The sequence below is a fragment of the Acinonyx jubatus genome, chromosome C1 (genome assembly GCF_027475565.1).
Source record: "Acinonyx jubatus isolate Ajub_Pintada_27869175 chromosome C1, VMU_Ajub_asm_v1.0, whole genome shotgun sequence".
In the NCBI taxonomy this organism is placed as follows: Eukaryota; Metazoa; Chordata; class Mammalia; order Carnivora; family Felidae; genus Acinonyx; species Acinonyx jubatus.
The window spans coordinates 126,722,785-126,747,695 of record NC_069381.1 but is presented as its reverse complement, the minus strand read 5'-3'; the positions used below and the strand labels follow the sequence as shown (position 1 = coordinate 126,747,695).

General features: G+C 36.9%; 1 protein-coding gene across 10 annotated transcripts in view; it reads right to left on the bottom strand.

Annotated features, from left to right (window-relative positions):
* Positions 1-24,911, bottom strand: part of THSD7B (thrombospondin type 1 domain containing 7B) — a 1,235,876-nt gene that overhangs the window by 228,367 nt on the left and 982,598 nt on the right. For all 10 annotated transcript variants that reach the window (XM_053214974.1, XM_053214976.1, XM_053214972.1 and 7 more), the window contains 2 exons: positions 16,666-16,860; positions 10,808-11,074 (listed from right to left, as the gene is read on the bottom strand). In XM_053214974.1, coding sequence (XP_053070949.1) covers positions 10,808-11,074; positions 16,666-16,860 — 462 coding nt within the window. The remainder of the gene's footprint in view (positions 1-10,807; positions 11,075-16,665; positions 16,861-24,911) is intronic.

Here is a 24,911-nt window from a genome sequence, read left to right as displayed (position 1 = left end):
TCTAATCTAAGACTTGTAACCACGAAACTCCTGGAAGATAACCTAGGTGGTAAGCTTCTAGATATCAGTCTTTGCAATGATTTTTTTTTTTGGATTTAACACAAAAAGCAAAAGCAATAGAAGCAAAAAATAAACTATTGGCACTACATCAAATTAAAAAGCCTTCTACAAAGCAAAGACCATCAGCAAGATAAAAAGATAACCTATAGAATGTGAGAATATATTTGCAAATCATGTATCTGATCGGGGGCTAATAACCAAAATAAATAGAGAACTCCTACAACTCAGTAGCAAAACAACAAAATGAAACCCCCCAAACCACAAACAAAACAAACAAAACATGATAAAAAAGCAGGCAGAGGTTCTGAACAGACCTTTTTTCAGGTGTATAGATGGCCAACTGCCACACGAAAAGATGCTCAACATCACGAATCATCAAGAAGATACAAACCAGGGGCACCTGGGTGGCTCAGTCAGTTAATCATCTGACTTGGCTCAAGTCACGATCTCACAGTTCATGGGTTCAAGACCCATGTCTTTGCTGACAGCTCAGAGCCTGGAGCCTGCTTCAGATTCTGTCTCCCCCTCTCTGCCCCTCCCTGACTCACACTCTTTCTGTCTCTCTCTCTCAAAAATATTAACATTTAAAAAATTTTTTAGGAAGATGCAAATCAGTCACAAGAAGGTATCACCTCATGTCTCTTAGAATGGCTATTATCAAAAATATAATAAGTAAGTATTGTTGAGGATGTAGATAAAGAACCCATGTGCATGGTTGTGGAGAAAGTAAACTTTGTTAGCCACTGTGGCAAACAGTATAAATCGTCCTCAGAAAATTATAAATAGAAACATCATGATCCAGCAACTCCACCTCTGGTATTTACCTGGAAAAAAGAAAAGAGAACACAAACTTCAAAAGATATGTGTACCCCCATGTTAATTGCAGGACCATTTCCAATAGCCAAGCAACCTAAGTATCCATCAATGGATGGGTAGCTAAAGAAAACAATAGAAATATACAATAGATTATTATCCAGATATAAAAAAAAAGAAATCTTGCAATTTGCAACAACATAGATAGAGCTTGAAGGCATTATACTAAGTAAAATAAATCAGAGAGAAAGAAAAATAGTGTATGATTTTACTTATATGCAGAATTGGAAAATAAACAAAAACATAAAAACAAAAGCAAAACTGAACTCATAAGAAACAGACTGGTGGTTGCCAGTGGGACGTGATGGGAAGTGGATAAAATGGGTAAGGAACAAACTTCCACACATATAAATCATAAGAATGTTATGTGCAACATAGTTAATACTCCATTGTATATTTGAAAGTTCTAAGTAAAATCTTAAAAATTCTAATCCCAAAAAAGAAAATTTTAACCATGTGTCTTTAATTTTACAATATATACAAATACTATATCATTACACTGTATGCCTGAAACACCTTGTATGTCAATCATAACCATTAATTTTTTTAAATTTAAATTGGGTTATATTAACTCCCCCTTCTCATCTATGATTGCAGTTAAATTATATCTGTTCTCCTCTCCTTGTCCTACAAGATTCTGCCTACTTGTTCAACCTCATTTCACAAAATTCGCTCCTCACTCCCTGTATTCAAACAGAAAACTTTTTTTGTTTTTGCAAGAACTTCTTGCTTACCTTATCTCTTCAGAATATATTGATGATCTTGTATGAACTTTTCACATGGTTGCTTCTTTCTCAGCCTTCACATCTCAAGTTTATGTTACTTTAAGGACTTCCCTAAAGTTTATGTCAAGATTTTATATTCAGCATCCAAAGAGCTAATAAAAACTTAAAATTCCTTTTGTTTTGTTTTTATCCCCCACTAGACAATTAACTTCATGAATACTTTGTTTCACATTAAATGTATACCCAAATCATAGAAGATGGGCAGATACACAGCTGATGTTCAAAATACACATTTTTCTCAAATGAATGACTAAACCAACATGTACATGACATCAGTATGAGGACAGCAAGCTACCTCTCTCTTCTCCCCTTGTAATAACTAATTAGACATCTATAATAGAACAAAAGTGCCTTGGCACATTACTCCACAGGACTCAGAAGATATCTGTCAACAAGTGCATTCAGAAATAAACCAATGACCAAATGCAGAAAAAACATTTGAAAAGTACAATATTCATTCTTGATAAAAACATTCAACAATGTAGGGTTAGAGGGAACATACCTCAACAAAATAATGGAAATACATGAAAAACCCACAGCTAACATCATTCTCAATGGGAAAAAAAGAAGAGCTTTTCCTGTAAAGTCAGGAACAAGACAGGGATGTCCACTCTTACCATTAGTATTTAACATAGTACTGGAAGTCCTAGCCACAGCAATCAGACAAAAATAAATAAAAAGCATCCAAATCATCAAGAAGTAAAACTTTCAGTAATTGCAGATGATGTACTATATACAGAAAACCTGAAAGACTCCAAAAAACTTCTAGAAGTGATCAAGAAAAATCAGTCACAAGATAAAAAAAATGTACAGAAATGTGCCACATTTCTATACATGCTAATGAAGCAGCAGAATGAGAAATTAAGGCATCAATCCCATGTACAACTACACCCAAAATAGTAAGGTATGTAGGAATAAACCTCACCACCGAGGTGAAAGACCTGTATTCTATAAACTACAAAACACTCAAAGAAATTGAAGAGAACACTAAGAATGGGAAAGTCATTCCATATTCATGGATTGGAAGAATATTGTTAAAAAGTCTACACTACCCAAAGCAATCTACACATCTAATGCAATCCCTATCAAAATACCACCAGCATTTTTCACAGAGCTAGAACAATCTTAAATTTTTATGGAACCGCAGAAGACCCCAAATAGCCAAAGCAATCTTGAAAAAGTAAAGTCTGGTATCACAATTCCAGACCAAGTTATATGACAAAGCTGCAGTAATCAAAATAGTATGGTACAGGTGCACGCGCGCACACACACACACACACACAGATGAATCAAACCAAAAAGAAAATCCAGAAATGAACCCACAATTATGTGGTCAGTTAAGCTCCAACAGAGCAGGAAAGAATATCCAATGAGGGAAAAAAAGATGGTCTCTTCAACAAATGGTTTTGGAAAAACTCAACAGCAACATATAGAATAATGAAACTGGACCACTTACTTACACCATACACAAAAACAAATTCAAAAATGGATCAAAGACCTAAATGTGAGACCTGAAACCATAACAATTCTATAGAACACAGGCTATAATTTCTTTGCATTGCCCATAACAACTTAATTTTAGTTATGTCTCCTGAGGCAAGGGAAACCAAAGGCAAAATAAACTATTGGCACTGCATCAAACAAAACAAAGTAAAACAAAAAAAAAAACTTCTGCACAGTTAAGGAAACAATCAATAAAATTAACAGGCAACCTACTGAATTGAAGAAGTTATTTGCAAATGACCTGTCCAATAAAGGATTAGAATCCAAAATATATAAAAAGATATAAAACTCAACACACCAAAATGAGTAATTAAAAATTGGGCAGGAGATATGAATGGTAATTTCTCCAAAGAAGACATAGAGATGGCCAACAGACATATGAAAAGATGCTCAACATCACTGATTATCAGGCAAATGCAAATCAAAACCATAAGGAGATATCACCTCACACTTACTAGAATGGCTCCAAAGAAGAACACAAGAAACAAGTGTTAGCAAGGACCTGGAGAAAGGAAAACCTTTCTTGCTCTGTTGAGGACAACGCAAACTAGCACAGCCATTCTGGGAAAGAGTATGGAGGCTCCTCAACAAGTTAAAAAATAGATGTACCCTGCAATCCAACAATCACATTACTAGGTATTTACCCAAAGAATACAAAAATATTAGTCAAAGGGATCCATTCACCCTGATGTTTACAGCAGCATTATCTACAGTAGCCAAATTAAAAGAAGAGCCCAAGTGTCCACTGATGAATGTATAATGAAGATATGGTACACACACACACACACACACACACACACACACACACACACTACTACACAGCTATCAAAAATGCAATCTTGCGATTTGCAAGGACATGGATGAAGTTAGAGATATTATGCTAAGCAAAAGAAGTCAGAGAACGGAGAATACTGTATGATTTCACTCATGTGGAATTTAAGAAACAAAACAAACAAGCAAAGGGGGGAAAGAGAGGTAGACCAAGAAAAAGACTTAACTGTGTAGAACAAACAGATGGTTACCAGAGTTCAGGTGGGTGGGGGGATGGGTTCAGTAGATGATGAGAATTAAGGAGTGCACTTGTGTTGAACACTGGATATCATATGGAAATGTAAAAATAACTATTGTACATGTGAGACTAATATGACACTGTGTTAACTAACTGGAATTTCAACATAAATTTCTTTTTAAGTTTATTTCCGTATTTTGAGAGACAGAGTACACATTTGTGAGTCAGGGAGGGGCAGAGAGAAAAGGAGAGAATCACTATCTGTGATGTCAGTGCAGAGCCTGATGTGGTGGTCAGTCTCATGAACCAGTAGGTCATGACCCGAGCCATAATCAAGAGTTGGACACTTCACTGACTGAACCACCCAGGCACCCTGAGATTAGGGACTATGAACACAAAATGGACTGTTTTATCTAGGAGATGTTTTATGTAAGCCTCATGGAAACCACAAAGCAAAAATCTGGAGTAGATTAGTAAAGATAAAAAAAAGGAAGACAGCGTATCACTGTGGAAAACTACCAATTTACAAAGGTAGGCAGAAAGAGACGGTCAAGAACACTGGAGATAAATAACCAAAGGCAGACTATAAGATGGTGGTTTTAAGTCTTTACATATCAATAATCACTTTTAAGTGTAAATGGGTTGAATTCATCAATCAAAAGGCACAGAATGGCTGTATGGATAGAAAAGCAACCTAACTGTATGATGACTACAGGAAACTCATTTCAACTTTAAAGACATACATACACTCCAATTTTGAAGGGACAGAAGAAGAATATATCTCATGCAAGTAGGAACCAAAAGAAAGTGGGGATGGCCATACTTAGGCAAAACAGACTTCAGCCCCCAAAAAAGCAACAACAAAGATTATATAATGGAGTCAATACATCAATAAGATCTAACATCCCCAAGTGTATACACATTCATCATTAGAGCACCTGATGTTAAGTAAACACTAACAGATCTAACAAGAGAAATAGACAACTATTTATTAGCAGGAGAGTTCAATACCACACTGCCAATAGTGGATAGATCATCCCAATAGAAAAAGAAAACAAGGAAATGTTAGAAGTGAACAATACTTTAGTCCAAATGGAGTTGAGATTATATAGGCTATTCCACCCAACAGAAGAATGCATTGTTTCCTCAAGTGCACATGAAACATTATCCAGGATAGAACACATAACAGGACACAAAACAATACTTAACAAAATTTAAGAGTGAAGTCCTACTATATTTTCTGACCACACTGCTATGAAACTAGAAATAAAAAAAAAATCTAACAAGTTTATAAATACGTTGAAACTTAACAAACTTATGAACAAGCAATGGGTCAAAGAAGAGATCAAAAGGGAAATCAGGAAGTTAAAACTAATAAAAATGAAAAAACAGCCTATCAAATCCATGGGATCCTACAAAAGTAGTTCTGAGAGGAAAGTTTATAACAATAAATGGATACATTAAGAAGTTAGATCTCAAGCTACCCTAAAACCTCAACCAACTAGAAAAATAAATTAAGCCCAAAATATCAGAAGGAAGGAAATAAGAAAGGAGGGGAAATAAAGAAATAGAGATTGGAAAAACAAGAAGGATCAATGAAACTAAGAGCTGGTTTCTTTCTTTTTATTTAATGTTTATTTTAGAGAGGGCGGGGGAGGGACATAGAGAGAGACAGACAGACAGACAGACAGAATCTACAGCAGGCTCTAGGCTCCCAGCTGTCAGCAGAGAGCCTGATGTGGGGCTCAAACTCTCAAGTCCTGAGATCACAACCTGAGCCAAAGTTGGTCGCTTAACTGACTGAGCAATCCAGGTGCCCCTGGAGAGCTGTTTGAAACAAAATTAACAAACCTTTAGCTAAGAAAAAAAAAGACTAAAAATTAGAAACAGAACAGGTGAGATTATAACTGATACCACAGAAATATATATATATATATATATATATATATATATATATATATATATATATATATATATAAGAGGCTACTGTGAACGATTACATGCCAACAGATTAGGTAATTTAGCAGACATAAGTTAATTTCTAGAAGCCCACAACCTATCAAGACAGAATCAAACATGTGAACAAGTTAATGAGTAAAGGGATTAAACCATTTATCAAAACCCTCCCAACATAAAAAATACCAGGAACAGAAGGCTTCACTGGTGAATTCTACAAAACATTTAAAAAAGACTTAATGCCAATTTTTCTCAAACTCTTCAAAAAAAAATTGAAGAGGAGGAAACACTTCCAATTTCCTATACGGCCAGTGTTACCCTCATACCAAAGTCAGATATAGACACTCCAAGAAAAGAGTACTATAGAATACTACTCATGAAAATAGATGAAAAAATTAACAAAATATTAGGAGACTACAATGAGTAAGACATGGTGATTATACACCATGATCAAGTATGATCTATCCTTTCAATTCAAGGATGATTCAATATACACAAATCAGTAAATATATCACATTGATAGAATGAGAGACAAACATCACATGATCATTGAAATAAATGCAAAAAAAATATTTGTCAAAATATCACATCCTTTCACAATATAAACCCTCAACAGATTGTGTGTGGAAGAAACATACCTCAACATAACAAAGGTCCCATATGGTAAACTCACAGCTAACATTACATTCAATGTTGAAACAGGAAAGAGACAAGATGATGGTCCTCTCTTACCTCTCTTGTTCATACAGTACTGGAAGTCCTAGGTGTAGCAATTAAACAGACCAAAACAGAAAACAAAAACACAAACCCCAAGCAACCAAACAAGAAACATCCAAACAGGATAGAAAGAAGTAAAATTGTCACTATTTGCAGGTGGTATTGTTTTGTATATAGAAAACCTCAAGCAGCCGAAATAGGTCAGCTGGGAGAGCATTAGACTGAAGAAAACCTCAAAGACTCAACCAAGAAGAAACTGTTGAGACTACTCGGCAATTTCAATACAGTTCCAAGATAAAAAAAAAAGTCAACATACAAAAATCAGTTATTTTTTAAGTTTTATTTAATTTATTTCCAGAGAGAGAAAGTGAGCACAAGAGGGGCAGAGAGAGAGGGGGAAAGAGAGAGAATCCCCAGCAGGCTCCACATTGTGGGACACTTAATCAGCTGAGCCACCCAGATGTCACCCCAAATCAGTTATGTTACTATGTAGTAATAATGAAACTTCTGAAAAATAAAACTATCCCATTCACAACAGCACCAGAACAATAAATATACCTAGGAATAAATTTAGCCAAGGAAGTGAAAGATCTGTATGATGAAAACTACAAAACTTAGTTGAAAAAAATTGAAGTAGACACACAAATGGAAAAAAACAACCCATGTTTAAGGATCAGAAGAATTTTGTTAAGATGTCCTTACTCCCTAAAGTCTTCTATAGATTTAATGTCATCTCTATCAAAATCCAGAGAGCATTCTTTATATAGAGAAGATGGAGAGAGAGAAATGCAATCACCAAGGACCCCAAATAGCCAATGCAATCCCGAGGATGAACAAAGATGGAGTTATCACACTCGTGATTTCAAGTCATACTACAAATCTCTCATAATAAAAATAGAATAATATTGGCATAAAAAGACACAGACCAATGAAACAGAATAGAGAGCCCAGAAGAAAATCCATGCATATTCAGTCAACTAAGATTGAACAAGAAAGGAGGGCACACCCAATGGGGGAATGATGATCTCTTTAGATAGTGTTGGAAAAACTGAACACATGCAGAACAATGAAACTGGACCCTTATCTTACACTAAAAAATTTAATAAAAGATATCAAAGATTTAAATATACAACCTGATACCATGAAACTCCTAGAAGAAAATATAGTGAAGATGTTATTTAACATTGCTTTTGGTAATGAGGTTTTGGATCTATCACCACAACAGCAGCAACCCCAATAAGATTATATCAAACTTAAGCTTCTGCATAGCAAGAGAAGCAGTCAACAAAATGAAATGGCAACACAGCAAACGGGAGAAAACTTTTTGCCAACCATGTTTCAGACAGCACTATAATATACAAAGAACACACTCCATCTACTTATGAAACAGGCAGAGAAATAGACATTCCCTCAAAGACATCCAAATGGCCAATAGGTAGATGAAAAGATTTTCAACATAACTAACAATCAGGGAAATGCAACTCAAAACCATAGCAAAATAACACCTCATACCTGTTAAAATGGCTATAATCAAGAAGAAATAATCAATGTTGAGGATCTGGAGAAAAGGGACCCCTTGTACACTTGTTGGTAGGAATGAAATTGGTTCAACCACTATGGAAAACAATATTAAAGTTACTCTAATATTAACAATAGATCTACTATGGGATATAGGAATCCCACATCTGGGTACATACCTAAAGGAAATAAAAACAGGGTATCAAAGAAATATACTCCTGTGTTCGTTGCCACATTATTCACAATAGCCAAGCTATGGAAATAACCTATGTGCCCATTAACAGATGAATGGACAAAGAAGACGTGCTGTATCTATTATATATATGTAATATATATATGTATGTAATATATATACGTAACATATTATATGTTACATATTACATGTTATAAATATCTGATTATATTTATATATTATATATGTAATATATATGTTACATATATAACATATATATTATATATTTATATATTATATATTATATTTATATATTATATATATTATATATGTATATATATATACATATATATACATAACATAACATAATAATAACATAATAATAACATAATTTATATATTATATATATTATATATGTATATATATAATATATATAATATATATAATATATATATTATATTTTATATATTATATTTATATATATACATATATAATATATATATTATATTTTTATATATTATATTTATATATATATATATATAAATATAATCAGGGAATATGATTTGGCCATAAGGACATCCTGCCATTTGTAACAACATGGATTGACCCTGAAGACATTACACTAAGTAAGCTAATTCAGAAAGAGAAAGTCAAATACTGTATGATATCATTATATGTGTAGTGTAAAGAAATCAAACTTGTAAAAACAGTAGAATGGTGTTTACCAGGAGATGAGGGGTTGGGCTCGGGGGATAGGACACATGTTATTAAGCTATATCAGTTTGCAATTAGTAAATAGGTCCTAGAGATTTAATGCATCCTATAGTGAATATACACACCTATAATTGTGTTATAATCAAATTGCTAAGAGACCAGAACTTAATTATTCCAACCACTAAAAAGAAATGATAATTTTGTAATGTGATAGTGATGCCAATTATCACTGCAACAGCAATCATCTCCCTATAAAATTCTATGAATTTAACATGTTGTACACCTTAAATGTATACAACATTGTAAGTCAAACATTTCAATAGGAGAAAGGAAAAGTAATTTTCCGAAAACACTGTGTGTGTGTGTGTGTGTGTGTGTGTGTGTGTGTGCGCGTGTGTGTGTGCATATATACATAAATGGAAAAACAAAGATTACAGTCAACCAGGTTTGGCTTTCATAAAACAGATCCACAACTTGTTTGTGATGTGTTTAATGTTTCTAGGAGTCAAATCACTGAAGAAAATTTTATAGATTACCCCAGGAAGCAGAGCAATGATTTCACCAATTAAAAAGTTATTAAGCTTTAAGTTGTATTCATATAATGATATGGGCCTATCTTAAAGAACAGCTAATGCGTGGGGAATGAAGACAAACTCTCATTTATCTGCCTTCTATGTCAGAACTTAATCAACTTACAATTTCTAATATTATTGAGAAAGCTGATTAGAACACAAGACTTTGATCCCAGAGGCCAAAATCTTTTATCCTCCCAGAGTTTGCCAGTCAAACATGACTTCTCTTTCATACTCTCTGTAAAAATCGTAACCATTTTAGTCTCAAAAAAAAAAAAGACATAAACTAGAGTATGAAATTCATAGGCTCCATTGTAATCATTAGTCTCAGGCCACCCCCCCCCATCAACATTTACCCCAATTGTATTTAATCTCATTCTTTCTCATTCTTTTCCCCATTCACCCCTATCTTTCAAATTTTCCCACAATGAAAAAAAAAGTCTTCTTCCTAACAGCTCACAGAACTCTCCCAGACTGCCTATGTTTTATTCCTACAGTTTTATTCTATTAATTTAGATATACTTATATATTACAAGGTAAAACATTTTAAATCAATATTTTAATTGGTATTTTGTCAACTAACTTGGAAGAAATTCACAGCCTGATTGCTTTCTAGATGTATGATCAGACACCAAAACATACCCCAAGATGTATTTTTTTGTTAAATATGGCTTTTTCAGTGAAGTAGAGCAACTGTACTCATCCACAGTTAACCAAGTGGCCAAAGGACGGAGTTAAGGATCCAAAGTAATCACATTCCAAATAATCAGTAAAATATGGATCTATGCATTCCAAATGCCTGCATTTTATGAAAGGTAGTGTGTTATTGACCAAGGAGAAATAAAACAATTTTTAAAGAACAAAGCTACTAATTCTAGACCACGGATACACCTCCTGGGCTGTGTATGTTCCCATCTGTACTCCTTACCAGAGCTGCTGCAGTATGAGGGGTCAACAGGTCTTCCATTTTTATCAGAGCAGGCTATTGCTCGAAAGCGCATTCCTTTTCCACATTCTTTGCTTTCTCCTTGCACCCTGAATCCTCCTCGCTGAGACTCTCTTCTGCCTTCCGGAATAATGCAATCTGACCAGTTTCCATAAGGTTGAGATATAAATACATTACAAGGGCATAGTTCCATTTCCACGAGAGGGTACAGATCAGAGTCCTGGCATTTCTCTTTCTTCCTGCTTTTCCCTGTTCCAAAAAGAGACATTGCTATATTAATTTCATATCTGTTTTGTAAAAAGTCACATTATTGTCTTTATTAGCTCTTAGAAAATTTAATCTTACACTATTGCCTCCCCCTGCCCTCCCTGATTCTTTATTGCCATGAAAGCAAATCTTAAGACAATGAAAGCAATTCCCAAAGCACCTGTGAAATTCAAATTATTTTGGAAAAAATAAAATTAAAAATCGTTTTATGTTGGAGAGTGCCAAAAAAAGAAACTAAAAAAAGATGCTTGCTACAGTGACTCAACAGCTAGAAAATTTTTGTTAATTCATTTAGTATGATTTTCCCTGTGACTTGTTGATAAAAGCAAATTATCGCCTCTCAGTCTTCCTTGGAATTAATGGTTTCCAGGGAAACCAACATAAACACCCTCTTTTTGAAGTACATTTCTGAAAATGGTTTATTTATTCAAAGGATGAAAGGACACCCTCCCATACAATGGCACTGGAGGTCAGGTGTCACTCCAGGTGCGGCAGACAAAGTAGAACTTATTTTGGTCCTTGCCATCAAGTAGCTCACAAATGCTGACACAATGAAATGAATGTTCCAATAACATTGGGTAATTTAATCCGAGAAAAAGGCATGGCTTCCACTTTGAGAGACTTTTTTAACTCAAGCATTCTAGAATATGACTTTGCCTTACCAATTGACTTTGATGGACCTTTTAGCTGTGATTCTGTCTATAAGTAATGAGAATGCAGAATCAATTCCCACTGCTCTGAGTACTTGATAATCATGTTTAATGGGGTTTCAAGTCAGCCTGTAACTTGATTTCAACTTTCTGGCCAATGTACTTCCACTGGATTCCTAAAAATTCTCAAATACATCTAATAATTATCTTTTGTTACCTCATTAATAAGTCATCAGCTAGAGTCTTAGCAGGCTATAGAAAAATGAAGTAGGCTGATTTACTTACTGGTTTTATTCCCAGTCTTTATAGCTATTTTAGAAATGCTTACTACAAGCTGATGCATGGGATATTTTCTCATTGTCAAATAGTTTATATATAATTTTACAGTTGCTGCTGGATGATTGGCTCTATGGTCTGACATGCTGCTTATGACCACAATAAATAAGGATTCCTGCAGGACCTGAAATTATCTTGCAGGAATTTCAGGCATGCCACTACCTCTCTGGGAGGATATATTCATTTCCTCTACCATTAGGGGCATTTAGGGAGAAAAAGTTTGGGAAACACAGCTTCTATCATGGCCATGAGAATTTACTGGTTGAGATACAAAGAAACCAATCACTAGGTTCTCTTTTCTGATCCATTAGCTTCACCCACAGAGTTTAACTTTTTTTTTTATGTTTATTCATTTTTGAGGGGAGGGGGAGGGGGAGGGGGAGGGGGAGGGGGAGAGGGAGGGGGAGAGGGAGGGGGAGAGGGAGGGGGAGAGGGAGGGGGAGAGGGAGGGGGAGAGGGAGGGGGAGAGGGAGGGGGAGAGGGAGGGGGAGAGGGAGGGGGAGAGGGAGGGGGAGAGGGAGGGGGAGAGGGAGGGGGAGAGGGAGGGGGAGAGGGAGGGGGAGAGGGTAGGGGGTAGAGGGAGGGGGAGAGGGGTATCCGAGGGTATCCGAGGGTATCCGAGGGTATCCGAGGGTATCCGAGGGTATCCGAGGGTCCAGGCTCTGAGTTGTCAGCACAGACCAACTGAGCCACCCAGGTGCCCCACCCACAGAAAGAGTTTAAATCATCTACAGCTCTTAAATTCCTTATTATTATCTCCATTCTAGATTTCTTGCTCAAGCTTCTGAGCCACAGACTGGAACTTTAAAGGCCAAACTCAACCTGGCAAAACCCATCCTCAAGCTTTTCACACCAGGGCCTTCCTTTCTCCATCTTCATTTACCAAGTATACCAACATGACCAAGTCAAAACATAAAATGTCAGACTTGAATTCTGTTGTTCTACCCGACTACCTGTATCTGATTAATGAAAAAGATCATATTAAATGACTAAGTATCTCTTCAATCAGTCCATTGTTTCCATTCTGACCAATACCACCCATATTTAGCCCATCTCCAGATATCCAGCTTAAATCACAACAGCTTCTTCTAATATTTTATACCTTATTTTCCTTTTCATCTTCTCCCCACTCTGCAGTTAGAACCAGCTCACAAAGATGGAAGTCTGATCATGTCATTCATCTACTTAAAAGTCTTCAGTGACTTACCATGGTTCTAGGCTCCTTGCCATGGTCATCAAGGCCCTTAAGTATCTGATACCATTAGCACCTGCCTCCTGCCTGTGTGATGCCACTCTGCCTGGGGCATGTTACAAGCTAGACAATACAAGCATCTTTCAGTTACTGGAAATGACTTCTTGGTTTCTGGCCTTTGCATTTCTTATACCAGAAATTTTCCTCGGTTCCAACCTCTCTCCATGGTCTAATTAATGCCTGCTTGTACTTCCTCTGTGGCAGGGGTAAAGTATTAGTTACCCTGGAAAAGGTATTCTTCTGTACTTTTATTCTGCCTACCACAAGCTATGCCTTTCCAAGAGTGCTCACATCCTATTTCTTATAATTATGCTACCTTAGATGGCAAAATGCACTGTGTAGATGTGACTAAGATTATTGACCTTGGGATGAGATTATTCTGGATTATTTGTGTGGGTCCAACCTAATCACAGAGCAGAGAATCTTTCCTAAACCAGAGGCAGAATGGCCAGAGAGACACAATGTTACTGAATTTCAAGATAGAAGAAGAGTCATGAGCCAAGGAATGTGGACAGCCTCTAGAAGCTAGAAAAAGGAAAGGAATTTCCCCTAGAGCATCCAGAAAGGCATGAAGATCCACCAACATTTTGTTTTCAGTCTGGTGACACACACGTTTATTTTAGACCTATACAACTCAGAATAAATCTGTGTTCTTTTTAAGCCACTACATTTGTGGTAATTTGTTACAGAAGCATTAAGAAACTAATGTAGCAGTAATATCACAGCTATTGTCACAAGTGGTATACTGGGTTGTAACTGTAATAAATTCTCTATCTTCCATTACAGTGGAAGCTCTTAAAGTAGGATGCTTATCTATTCCCCAGTAGTATTCCTAAGGCCTAGCACACGTAAGTAAACTGTTCATTAAGAAAGTAAGATTTAAAAAGTGGTAGAGTGGGGGAGGAAGTGAAGACAAAAGGAGAAAGTGAGAGCAAGACAGAATAGGAAGATACTAATCTACAAGGCAACCAAAAGTTGCTGGCAGAACAAGCATTCTGTACTAATATATGTCATATCTGTATTTGGGATATCCTTAATTATGTGGCACCACTGTTTCAAGAAAGATTGGAGAAAACTGATACAGAAATGGTTCTCAAAATAAGAAACAAATTATCACTGGTCCTTTACTTTGATTACATTATAGTAAACAATTAGCATTAACTTGTGGATTCAGAACTAGTTAGTACTTAAAAACAAATTAAAAAACACCAAAAAAAAAAAAACACCCAAGATAACAAAAAAGTCTACCGCTAATACAACTATAAAGATATTTTTCCCCACTTAAGTCAGAGGGAAATTTGTGCCTGTTCCCCCAAGACATAAAACTATAAGAATATATTAAATATTATTTATCAAGTTATTTTATATATTAATAACCTGAACAAATCTACTCAATGGATTATTTTCAGCACTGTATAAACAACTACTATAAATACCATTCAATCTAAAACCTAGGATGATCCCGTTTAGGTACAACACCCAGAACATTCAGATATTGAATTAAGGCCTGTTGTTAAAAATGGAAAAAAAAATGGAAAACAAGAACAACACCCTAAATGGCCCATTATTCCATGCAGTGGCTAGTATTACTGTGTGCTTCCCATGTGTTTGTGTTAGAGAGTCCCATTGTTCTATAGTCTAAGCCCATGCCTTTTACTACCACTCATGTTAGAGATTACTTAAATTTACCACCAAATTACATGAGAAACCAAAATGCAAGCATATTACCACAACAATGAAAATAAGTCTTAAGAAGTGACAAATTTCAATTCACTACTGCCCCCCACACACCTAATACATGATTGTTGATTTTTTTCCCCTACAATGTAGGTGTTTCATAAAATTGACCAGTTATTTCCAAGACATGAAGACACACAAATGTCCATTAGCAAGCAAAAAGCATAATTAATAATAATTCAGAAAAAAATTTAAGTTTTTTGGTAGGATTCTTAGGATAGAGTTTGCAGAAAAGCATACAATGGCTTTTCCAATATTTACACAAAAAGTTTATTTTAAATTTGTCAGCTTTGACAAATTATAACAAAATTCACTAGTTTAACAAATATCTTGGGATTTTTGATATTCCCTTTTTCATTTTTCAGGTATAAAATACCATCAGTAAACACTCAAGAACAAAGAAAAAGACATAAACTAGCCACTAAGTAAAAACATCCTTTCCTTCAAAACTGTTACACCTGAACTTGAAATTATTCCTGTCACACACATTCTACTGCATTATATTCCCTGTAAGAATTTTTTCATTTTAGAAACACAAGCAATGCCGCATAAAGTTATATACGCACAGAATTTTGAGGAAAAAAGCACAAAGTGCAGCATACTTGACTGTTTCTATTTGATTATACATTTCACCTACATTATGAATGGGCTCCTGGGTTGTGTGCAAAAACCCTGTTAAAGGCTCTCATCGATTAAGTAAATCCATTAGAGTGAGTTAAATTTAAAACAATCTTGTAAGCAATGCATTCAAACAAAGGGAATTTGAAACCAAGAGAATTAGCCCTTAAATTGCTTTTAAGAACAAATGGTCTTCGGTGCTTAATTCTTCAATGTCAACACCAATTTTATTATCCCAGTGATTATTTTGGCATTTTTCCTCTGGGTCTTCATTACCTAAATTAAGTTTTTCTGGATATGCAAATACAACTACAAGAAATTCTGGGATATTTATCTAGAGTAGTAGTACAATATGCTATACTGCATCAATTATTTGTATATTACAGGCAAAAATAGCTCCAGCACTTTGATTAAACTATTAATTACTTTAATTTCCATTAAATTACACGGATGCAAACAGAACCAAAATAATATACCACAAAAGCAGAACCTATATATGTAATTTGACTTATCTTGCACTACTAACATTTTAAAATGTCAAATTGCTTGTAAGGTAATGGCAAAAAGAGAATGATACAGGTTAGATCTGCCTTTGATGGGTTTTACACATCAGTCACTGCTATCAACTTTGCTGAGATTCTGATATGACAAAATACCAGAATCTTTGTCATTAACTATTCCAAGCTAGCTTGTGGCTATATTGCCATTTAAGACTGTAAACATTATAAAGTCCTATAGAGAGGAACTTAATAGCTATAGAATGGTCCATATCATTTCACAAAAAATGAGTAGATATTACGTGGCAGGCATAGGCACAGAAGATACATCAAGTCAGTAATTGGCTGGGAAAGGCAGAGACCTGATACCATTTCTAGTCCTTCTGGAGCTTCCGTCTTCTGTGGCAGGTTCAGAAACACATCCATTGTCTGAAGCTAAGAAATGAAAGGTACGCCCTACCTAGGAGCTGTCCCATACCCTACCTGTGAGCTGTCGCCGTCGACTTCGGGTTGTTTCACAATCTGTGGAACAGGGTGTAAACTTGGACCAAACTGTGAAGGTGCAGTCATCTCGACACGGGACCGTGCATTCTTGCACAAAGGGAGGCATGCCATTTGTCTGCTTGAGGCATTCCATCACTTCTGCCCACTGGTTATCATCAGAGATGCAGGAGACCGCTTTACAAGAAAACAAAACAAAACAACAACACATGGATTCGTTTGTATTATTTTGATTCAATCAGTCTGCTGGTTCTTCGACAAAATAGCAGAATCCCCCCAGTGTTTGCAAATTTGGTTATCACTGTGACTATGTGTGTTTAACATAGCTAACCCTATTTCTCTCTGGAAATTAAAGGTTTACCCTTGCCAGTGGAGGTATTTGAGGATTTAATTGGTTTCATTATTAATCCAATTTGGTTACATTGACAGCAACCAAAATAACTTTCTGTAATTTATTATACATGAGCTTGTATCTGGTCTCGAGGGATGATCTAAAACTAAAAGAATATGTAAGAGTAATAGAGGACAAAAAAGGACAAAACCATTAAAATCATGTGAATTTTTCCTAGATTTAATTTACTTTGCTTGTTTAAATGGCACTTGTAAGAGTGGTCCTATTTTCACTTCACAACCAGTATTTAAAAAAAAATGGGGTGCCTGGGTGGCTCAGTCGGTTAAGATCCAACTTCGGCTCAGGTCATGATCTCACAGTCTGTGAATCCTAGCCCCACATTGGGCTCTGGGCTGACATACAGCTCAGAGTCTGGAGCCTGCTTCAGATTCTGTGTCTCCCTCGCTCTCTCTCTCTGCCCCTCCCCTGCTCATGCTTTGTCTCTCTCTGTCCCCAAAATAAATAAAAACATTAAATTTTTTTAAAAATGTGTTGCGGCATGTGGGTGGCTCAGTCGATTAAGTGTCTAACTTCGACTCAGGTCAGGAGTTTGAGTTCCACATCGGGCTCTCTGTTTTCAGTACGGGGCCTGCTTCAGATCCTCTGTCCCTTTCTTTGCACCTCCCCTGGTCACACTCGTTCTCTCAAAAATAAACGAACATAAAAAAAATAGTAAAAAAAGATGTTGTTTCTTAGTAAACCTTTCCTTATTAACATCTTAGGATCAATGAAAAATTTTCAATACTTTTTTCTCAAGTATAGGCATAATCTATCCAGATAATTCGCATTACAGATACCCTATCAATGGCAGTTATGTCTCATTCACAGCATTTTTCAGTGAGAATGCTTCTAGTCATACCATAAAATAACCAATAATCTTAAGCAAAATTTCATAAATACTTTACCTCAATTCTGTATTTGATTCTTTGAGCTGGTGACATTTATTTAAGTATAAAGGATATTTTTGTGCATCTTTTATTCACCCTAATTATGGACCCTCTAGGGTTGTGTCTATATTCTCTAGACCGTGTTTTGCAACCCTGGAACTATTGACATTTTGGGTTGGATACTTTGTTGTGTAGACCTGTGTTTCTGGTGCACTGTAAGATATTTAGCAGCATCCCTGGCCTCTACCTACTAGATGCCAGCAGCACACACATCCTCCTGGTTGTGAAAACTGCAAGTTCCAGACATTGCCAAATGTTGCCCTAGGTGAAAACTACTCTTCTAAATGGATTCCTAGCTATGGAGGTTTATGAGAAGACACAGATTCTATGGCATGCCTTCAAACCTACTGCATCAACATCTCTGGGGAAAAAAAAAATTCTAGGAATATTTTTGCCTTTAAGTGCCCCAGGTGGTTCTGATGCAGCCTTTCCACTGACAACCTACATTTGGCATCGTGCCTGTAAATATGGTGCATGTTATTGGATATTTGCTGAATTCATCATCCTAAAGAAATCATAGTTTAGGGTCATCTTTATTACGACTCTAAAATCCACCAAGTTACAAGCAAAAAACCTACCACAGCTTAGGATCAATATTGTTAAGAATACTTTACATAGAAACTTCTGTAAGGCAGGCTAAGTGTACATAGGGGCTCCATTTAATTGTCCATTCTTCTTATGTTCTGAATTCCTTTCATTATTCTGAGCACAGACAATTCAGTGTGTGTGTGTGTGTGTGTGTGTGTGTGTGTGTGTGTGTGTGTGTGTTTTAACTGAAAGCCAAACCCAGTGTATGTTTTAGGACCAAGAAATTAGCTAAGATGATAATGGGTGCACACACACTTCCCCATTTGTGCATCTGCTCTGTGGCAGGTGGGGTTATTCACGGATTTTGAATAATTTGTTTTGATTTTTATTTGCATCCTAGGAACAAAATCCACTGCACAAAAAGCCAACATCCCCGTGTTTGACCTGTTGGGACTATTATAGTCATTAATGATGAATACACCAACATACTTTATCTTAGGGAGGGTGCAGGCAAATGTTCCTGGAATTGCATGTTTAGATAACTAATCTGCAGTCAATTTAGGTGACTTTTATCTTCCCAAGGTATATGTTTCCCTTAAGATAACAATGTACTGATCAACATCAAGGGGAAATTGAAATACTCTGTAAAAGCATTGATATTTGAAACCTGAACTCCTTTGTATATACAAATGAGGTATTTTTTTCAATAAAGTTTTTTTAAGATAATTCTTCACGTAAGTTTATAACTTGACAACTATGATAAACATTCAATGATATTTTGAAATTCTGCAAATTACATTAGCAAATACTAGACTTATGAATGTCTATATTGACCTATTTTACATTAACGAAAAAGCATCAAAAATTAATAATAACTATAACATATGATGTAATCCATAGACATTCTTGTCAAATGGTATGAATGCAAATTCCAATTCCAAACATCTTGAACTGAGTTATTTAGTCTTTGTGCTTAGACTCTCCATCTTTAAGATACCTATAACAGAGTTGTGAGAAATCTTAAAACAGTATCTCTTGTACACTAAGGGTTCAATAAATGCTATCAATTATAATCCCTTTGTATTTATTTTTTTAATTTTAAGTTTTTTAAAAAAATAGAGCAATTTTTAATTTATTTTATGTCAAGCAGGCTGATAGTTCTCACAAGTATACATGCACACACTATCATTCTCCTTGGCCTCACTTCTTCCTTGGTCATTCCAAAAATCTGAGGGATGAAGGAGAAAACCATGATTGAATCTCACAGGATTCTGGCACTAAACTTCAAATCCCCATTAGTCAAACAATATGTCAAATATGACAAACATATTCACTACATTTTAATTAGGTTAGGTAGAACAAATCAGTTCCATTGCTCCTATACAAATAGGTGTATTTGAGTCATCTAATGGAGACTTTAGGGAGTTCTACAGGCCAAAGAAAGCATCCACAGTTGTAGCATGAAGTTGGACGACACCTACATTAATCTCAAGATCCCTGCTAGGTGTTATTACTGATGGTCTCTTGACCCAAAGATGAGTGGCAACTGACACACTACAGATCATACAATCATCAGCATACAGTCAGGCATTATTGTTTTCAGATTTCTCCAAGCTCAAGATTCTAAAAAAAATCACTAGACACAAAACCATAAATCAGGATTTCCTTCTTGGGAATGTTCTAGTAGAAGATTCATCATTCAATAAACATTTATTAGATGGCTGGATACTGAACTATATACTTTACTAGAGGGTGGGAAATTACTGAAGAAATATCAAGCACCAAGTCTGAAGGACTGGAAAACCAGGAAACAAAAAGAGAAGATATTTAGAGTAAATGAGGGTCACTAGTAGCTACTGGAACAATCCAATTTAGAGCCTCCTTCCATTAGGCCAACTCCTAAGGAAAAGCTATTTTTTAAATGTATTAATTACTTTAAATCTACACTATAGTTCTTAGTCATTAAAGGTATGTAGATTAATCACGTCAGAGAAATTCTTTTAAGAAATACTACTGAAGGGGTGCCTGGGTGGCTCAGTCGGTTAAACGGCTGACTTCAGCCTAGGTCATGATCTCACGGTTTGCGGGTTTGAGCCCTGTATTGGGCTCTGTGCTGACAACTCAGTGTCGGGAGCCTGCTTCAGATTCTGTGTCTCCCTCACTCTGTGCCCCTCCCCAGCTCGTACTCAGTCTCTGTCTCTCTCAAAAATAAAATAAAAAACGTTACAAAAATAAATTAAAAAAAAAGAAATACTACTGACATAGCAAAGTGTACTGATAAAATTATACACCCTGGTGTCAACAGAACTAAGAGTGACTATTTTGTTGCTGTTGTTTGTTACCTTGGGCAAGTTATGTCACAACTCTCTGAAGACTCAATTAACTCACCCATACAATGAGAAGGAGAACGCCTACACCATAAATTGATGCAGATGAGGTACTTAGCACAGTACTGAAGCACTTGGCACATTCGACTGGAGACTGACCTAATTTTATAATGAAGTCTACTGGAAATAAAAACCTAACAAGCATCAGGAAAGAAGAATCTACCATCACTTGTCTTGGTTCAGGAAAAATTCTCCAAATCCCACCAATTAGTCTTGACTCCTAAGAAGTGTAACTGGAGTCTCCTTTGAATTATACTGTTGAGGTCAGTAGCTTCTTCCCAAGATTGCATGGCTCTCCCAAGGATATTGTCTGTTATACTTCCAAGTGATGCTCTGTGTATTCGGTTTACGATTTACAAAAAAGAGTCTAAGCTACCAGAGGAGAGAACTACAAAGAAACAAACAAATCCAAGGCCCGTTGGGAATTCCTTCCAGAAGCACTAAGATCAAAATCCTTAACTCTTAAGAATTTCATGAGAGGACAGTGAACATTTGCACAGAAGAGTGCTGCCCACATTAGCAACTTTTTATCTCACTCAACGAGGTGGTCCTATCCAGCATAGACACGTGCCATGCCACTGTATGCTAAAGCTGAATTTTTAACATCTAATATTTAGGGGCATTTATCAAACTTTTCTGACCATTAGAACCATTAACGCTTCATTTCTGATCAAGAGAGGAGATAAGGCCAGAAAAAAATCGTTCATCCCCTAAAATCAGGACTACATCTTAAAGTCATTTTCTCTACTTATACAGTGGTCTTAACATCAGACTTTGCTTATACACCTGGATCTTTATTACCGACATTTTGTTCCCTGTTTATCTTACTAAACTTGGTCCATTCACTCATCCAACCATCCATCCAGTCACAATAAGTAACTATAAACAATTATGAAAGCATTGTGTTTACACATACATATACATGTACATAAAAATAATCTGGTCTCTGGGAGGCTACAATAGTGGCAGTGACAAGAGTCCACAGTACAATGTTGTAGTCTCCCTAATGGAGATAACCAGTGAGGAAACTTGATATAGAAAGGAAAAGTAGGTACTTTAGTCCTAAATAGAAAGGATGCACAATAGGCAGGCTGAAAATAAGCCATTAGGGAGAATTTATCTGTCAGACATCTGCTATTTAGTTTAACTCTGAGTCCTGGGTCCTTTGGATCATAGCAAATCACTTGCAGGCCACAATCTAGAGCAAATATTTCCCTTTTGGTGTTTTTAAGTAGTTAAAGTACTCTACTACACTAGTAGGCAAAGTCTATGAGGAAAGGGAGAGACATTTACTACAGACTCTTCCTGTCATGCATTTCTACCTGAACTGAATTGTTTAAGGGATGGCAATTCAATGTTCAATGATAATCCTTTATTAAACTTGGAATATTGTTGTCTTTGCTGGAGGAGAATTGTACTCTTGGGTAAAATTAGCTCCAATAGCTGCAGAACAATCTCATTACTGGGCACTGTTGGAAATGTAGCTACCTTAAGCTTTGGACAGAAAGTTGTCAGACTAGCTATCTGGGACAGCTGAGTATTCTTAAGGAATTATGGAGAAGCAGGTGTTTGAGCTGAGCCACTCAGACAAGCGCTCTCATACAACAGTCACCTGGTAAATGGGTAGGGCAGGGGTGACCTGGAACTCTCCAGAAACCTTTGTGAAACCCAAGGTTGTATTTTCCCATTCACAGTAGCTAACACACATAGAACGGAGTTCAGTTTCTTCACCTTTCTCATAATTACGAGACAAGCTGAGACTTGGAAGAAAAAAATAAATAAAAATCACAAAAAGAAGACCAGAGTTACTAATAGCTTTCCCCTGTTACCTCACTCCTTTTGATTTTAGCAGCATGAAAAGGAATGCCCTGACTCAAAGTGTAAATTTATCTGATTATTCAGAAGAAACAAAGCAAGGTCCTCTATGAATTCTCAGTGTGTCTGAGTTAATTTTTAAAGAACTACCTGCTGTTCAATGTGGGAGGTTTAGGCAGCCTTCTCAGGCTTCCATGAGAACTCAAATCATCAGATTATTAACTATTACTAAATAGTTAGGCTTTCTGCCCCCTGTCACCTCTAGATTCAGATATTCAGACATGCTGTGATAAAATGGTGTTCTTCTCAATTATGTTATGAGGAGGGCAGGGGTTGCTGTCCTTGTAAGAAAGGATGATGCCTGCCTGGGAAGACTAAGTGTGTGATGGAGATTGCTACTTCCTGTCTGTTTACACTCCTCACCTTCACCAAGGACAACCACATTACTTGATCCACACTGCTCTGGACTAGAGTCCAATTGTAACAGTTGACAAGAAAGGTTAAGAAGAGTTTCTTTCAAGAGGCCATGATTTCCAGGAAACAGGAATGACATGCTAGAAAACCAGAGGGGCTCTATGAGCTTGCTGTCCTGCAACCCTGAGCAGCTTCGAGTGCAAAGCTCTATTTACATGCAGGTCATGGAGCAAAAAAGGATGGACGACAGCTGATCAGCACAACCAGCATGTTCTCTATGTCAGGCCCTGCACTGTGGCTGGGGGTACACAGATGGAAGAAATGTAGAAATAAAAGGTCACTACCCTCAGGGCTCTGCAAAAGCATAGCCCTGGGGCCTCTGGCACTGGGCAGAGCAGCTTTCTGGAAGGACTGACACAGGTAAGCGGAGTAAGATATATCCAGTAAAAACAACTTGGGCCAGGCCAGGGGCTTGACATACCACAGGCCTGTGCTGAGAGCCAGCACTATGGTGGGCTGGCTTCCTTTCCTTGCTAAGCACACTCCCAGGACTCTACTTCCCTATCTTTGAGAAGATCCATCATGCATAGAATTACAAGGTCTGTATCTGGGAAGTTACCAACCTAATGACATTATGCCAGGCTGCCCATAGCATATATGGGGTCTGGTGTGAAAATGTAAGAAGATGTCATAAACCAAAAGTCTAAGGAATTAAAAATTAACATTAATAAATGTGTCATCAATTCATTCTATTCTGCTACCTTAACATATTTGCTTTCATAAGGACTTAGCTAGGTTACAATAAAAATTCTAAGTGGACTTCAAGTTTCAGCCTGGAATGTGCCTACACCCAGTCCCACACCTTAGCCCCCTTTCTTCCCTTCTCATTCCCAGTTGAATTCTACCCCAGGAGCAACCTTCTTGCACTTGGGAATGGGACTGTTGTCAGTTCTGCAAAACTCCATTCACAAGTCAGCTGCCTGTGACCCACCCTCAGGTCTAGAATATACACATAGCTAGACACAGCTTTCCTCAGGTCAGACTCACAAGAGGCCTCTTTTGTCCTTGAAGCTTGCTTCGGGCCATATAGGCAGGAAATTCTAGGGTTCTAAGGACTAGACAGAGTTTAGATAGGGGGTGGTTAGGGAAGCTGGCTTGGGGGGTGCTCCTTATGCATGAGTAGGAAGGAAGCTGGTAGAAGGCCAGAGAAGAGCCCTCAAACACACAGGAGTTAGAGGAGACCACCTCTTGCTGAGTCTAAGGGCAAAACTGCATTCACTTCCAATTATTTTGATACAGACTGATGTAATTGTCCTTAAAAGCTCCCTTGTTGGTAGGTAATCAGGAAAAGTACAAACGCCCAATTAAAGCTATCTCAGTTTGGGCTCTTTTAATTAGTGTCCTTCCTATTTATAATAACTCTTTTAAGGTAGATTCTTTTCAGTCTCCCTCTTTCAGCCACTTCCCCTTTTGACATCGGGGTATGGAACCCAGCAAGGGTCTTGGATTGCCAAGAAGATCCTTCAAAAGCTCTCTGGGACTCTTCCAACACCTGCAGTGGCCCTTGTCCACTTGATGACTGCTGACCTTGGTGTCATTCACTGCTGGAGTCTCTTCTCAAGCGCAAAACCTCATGGTGATTCCCTCTCAGCCTGTTCAGGGACAATATTCCTCTAGCTGAGGAGGCCTAGCCTGTCCTGGTACCTGCTGGGGCCATGTGATCCGTGCCCTCGGGAACCCAGAGCA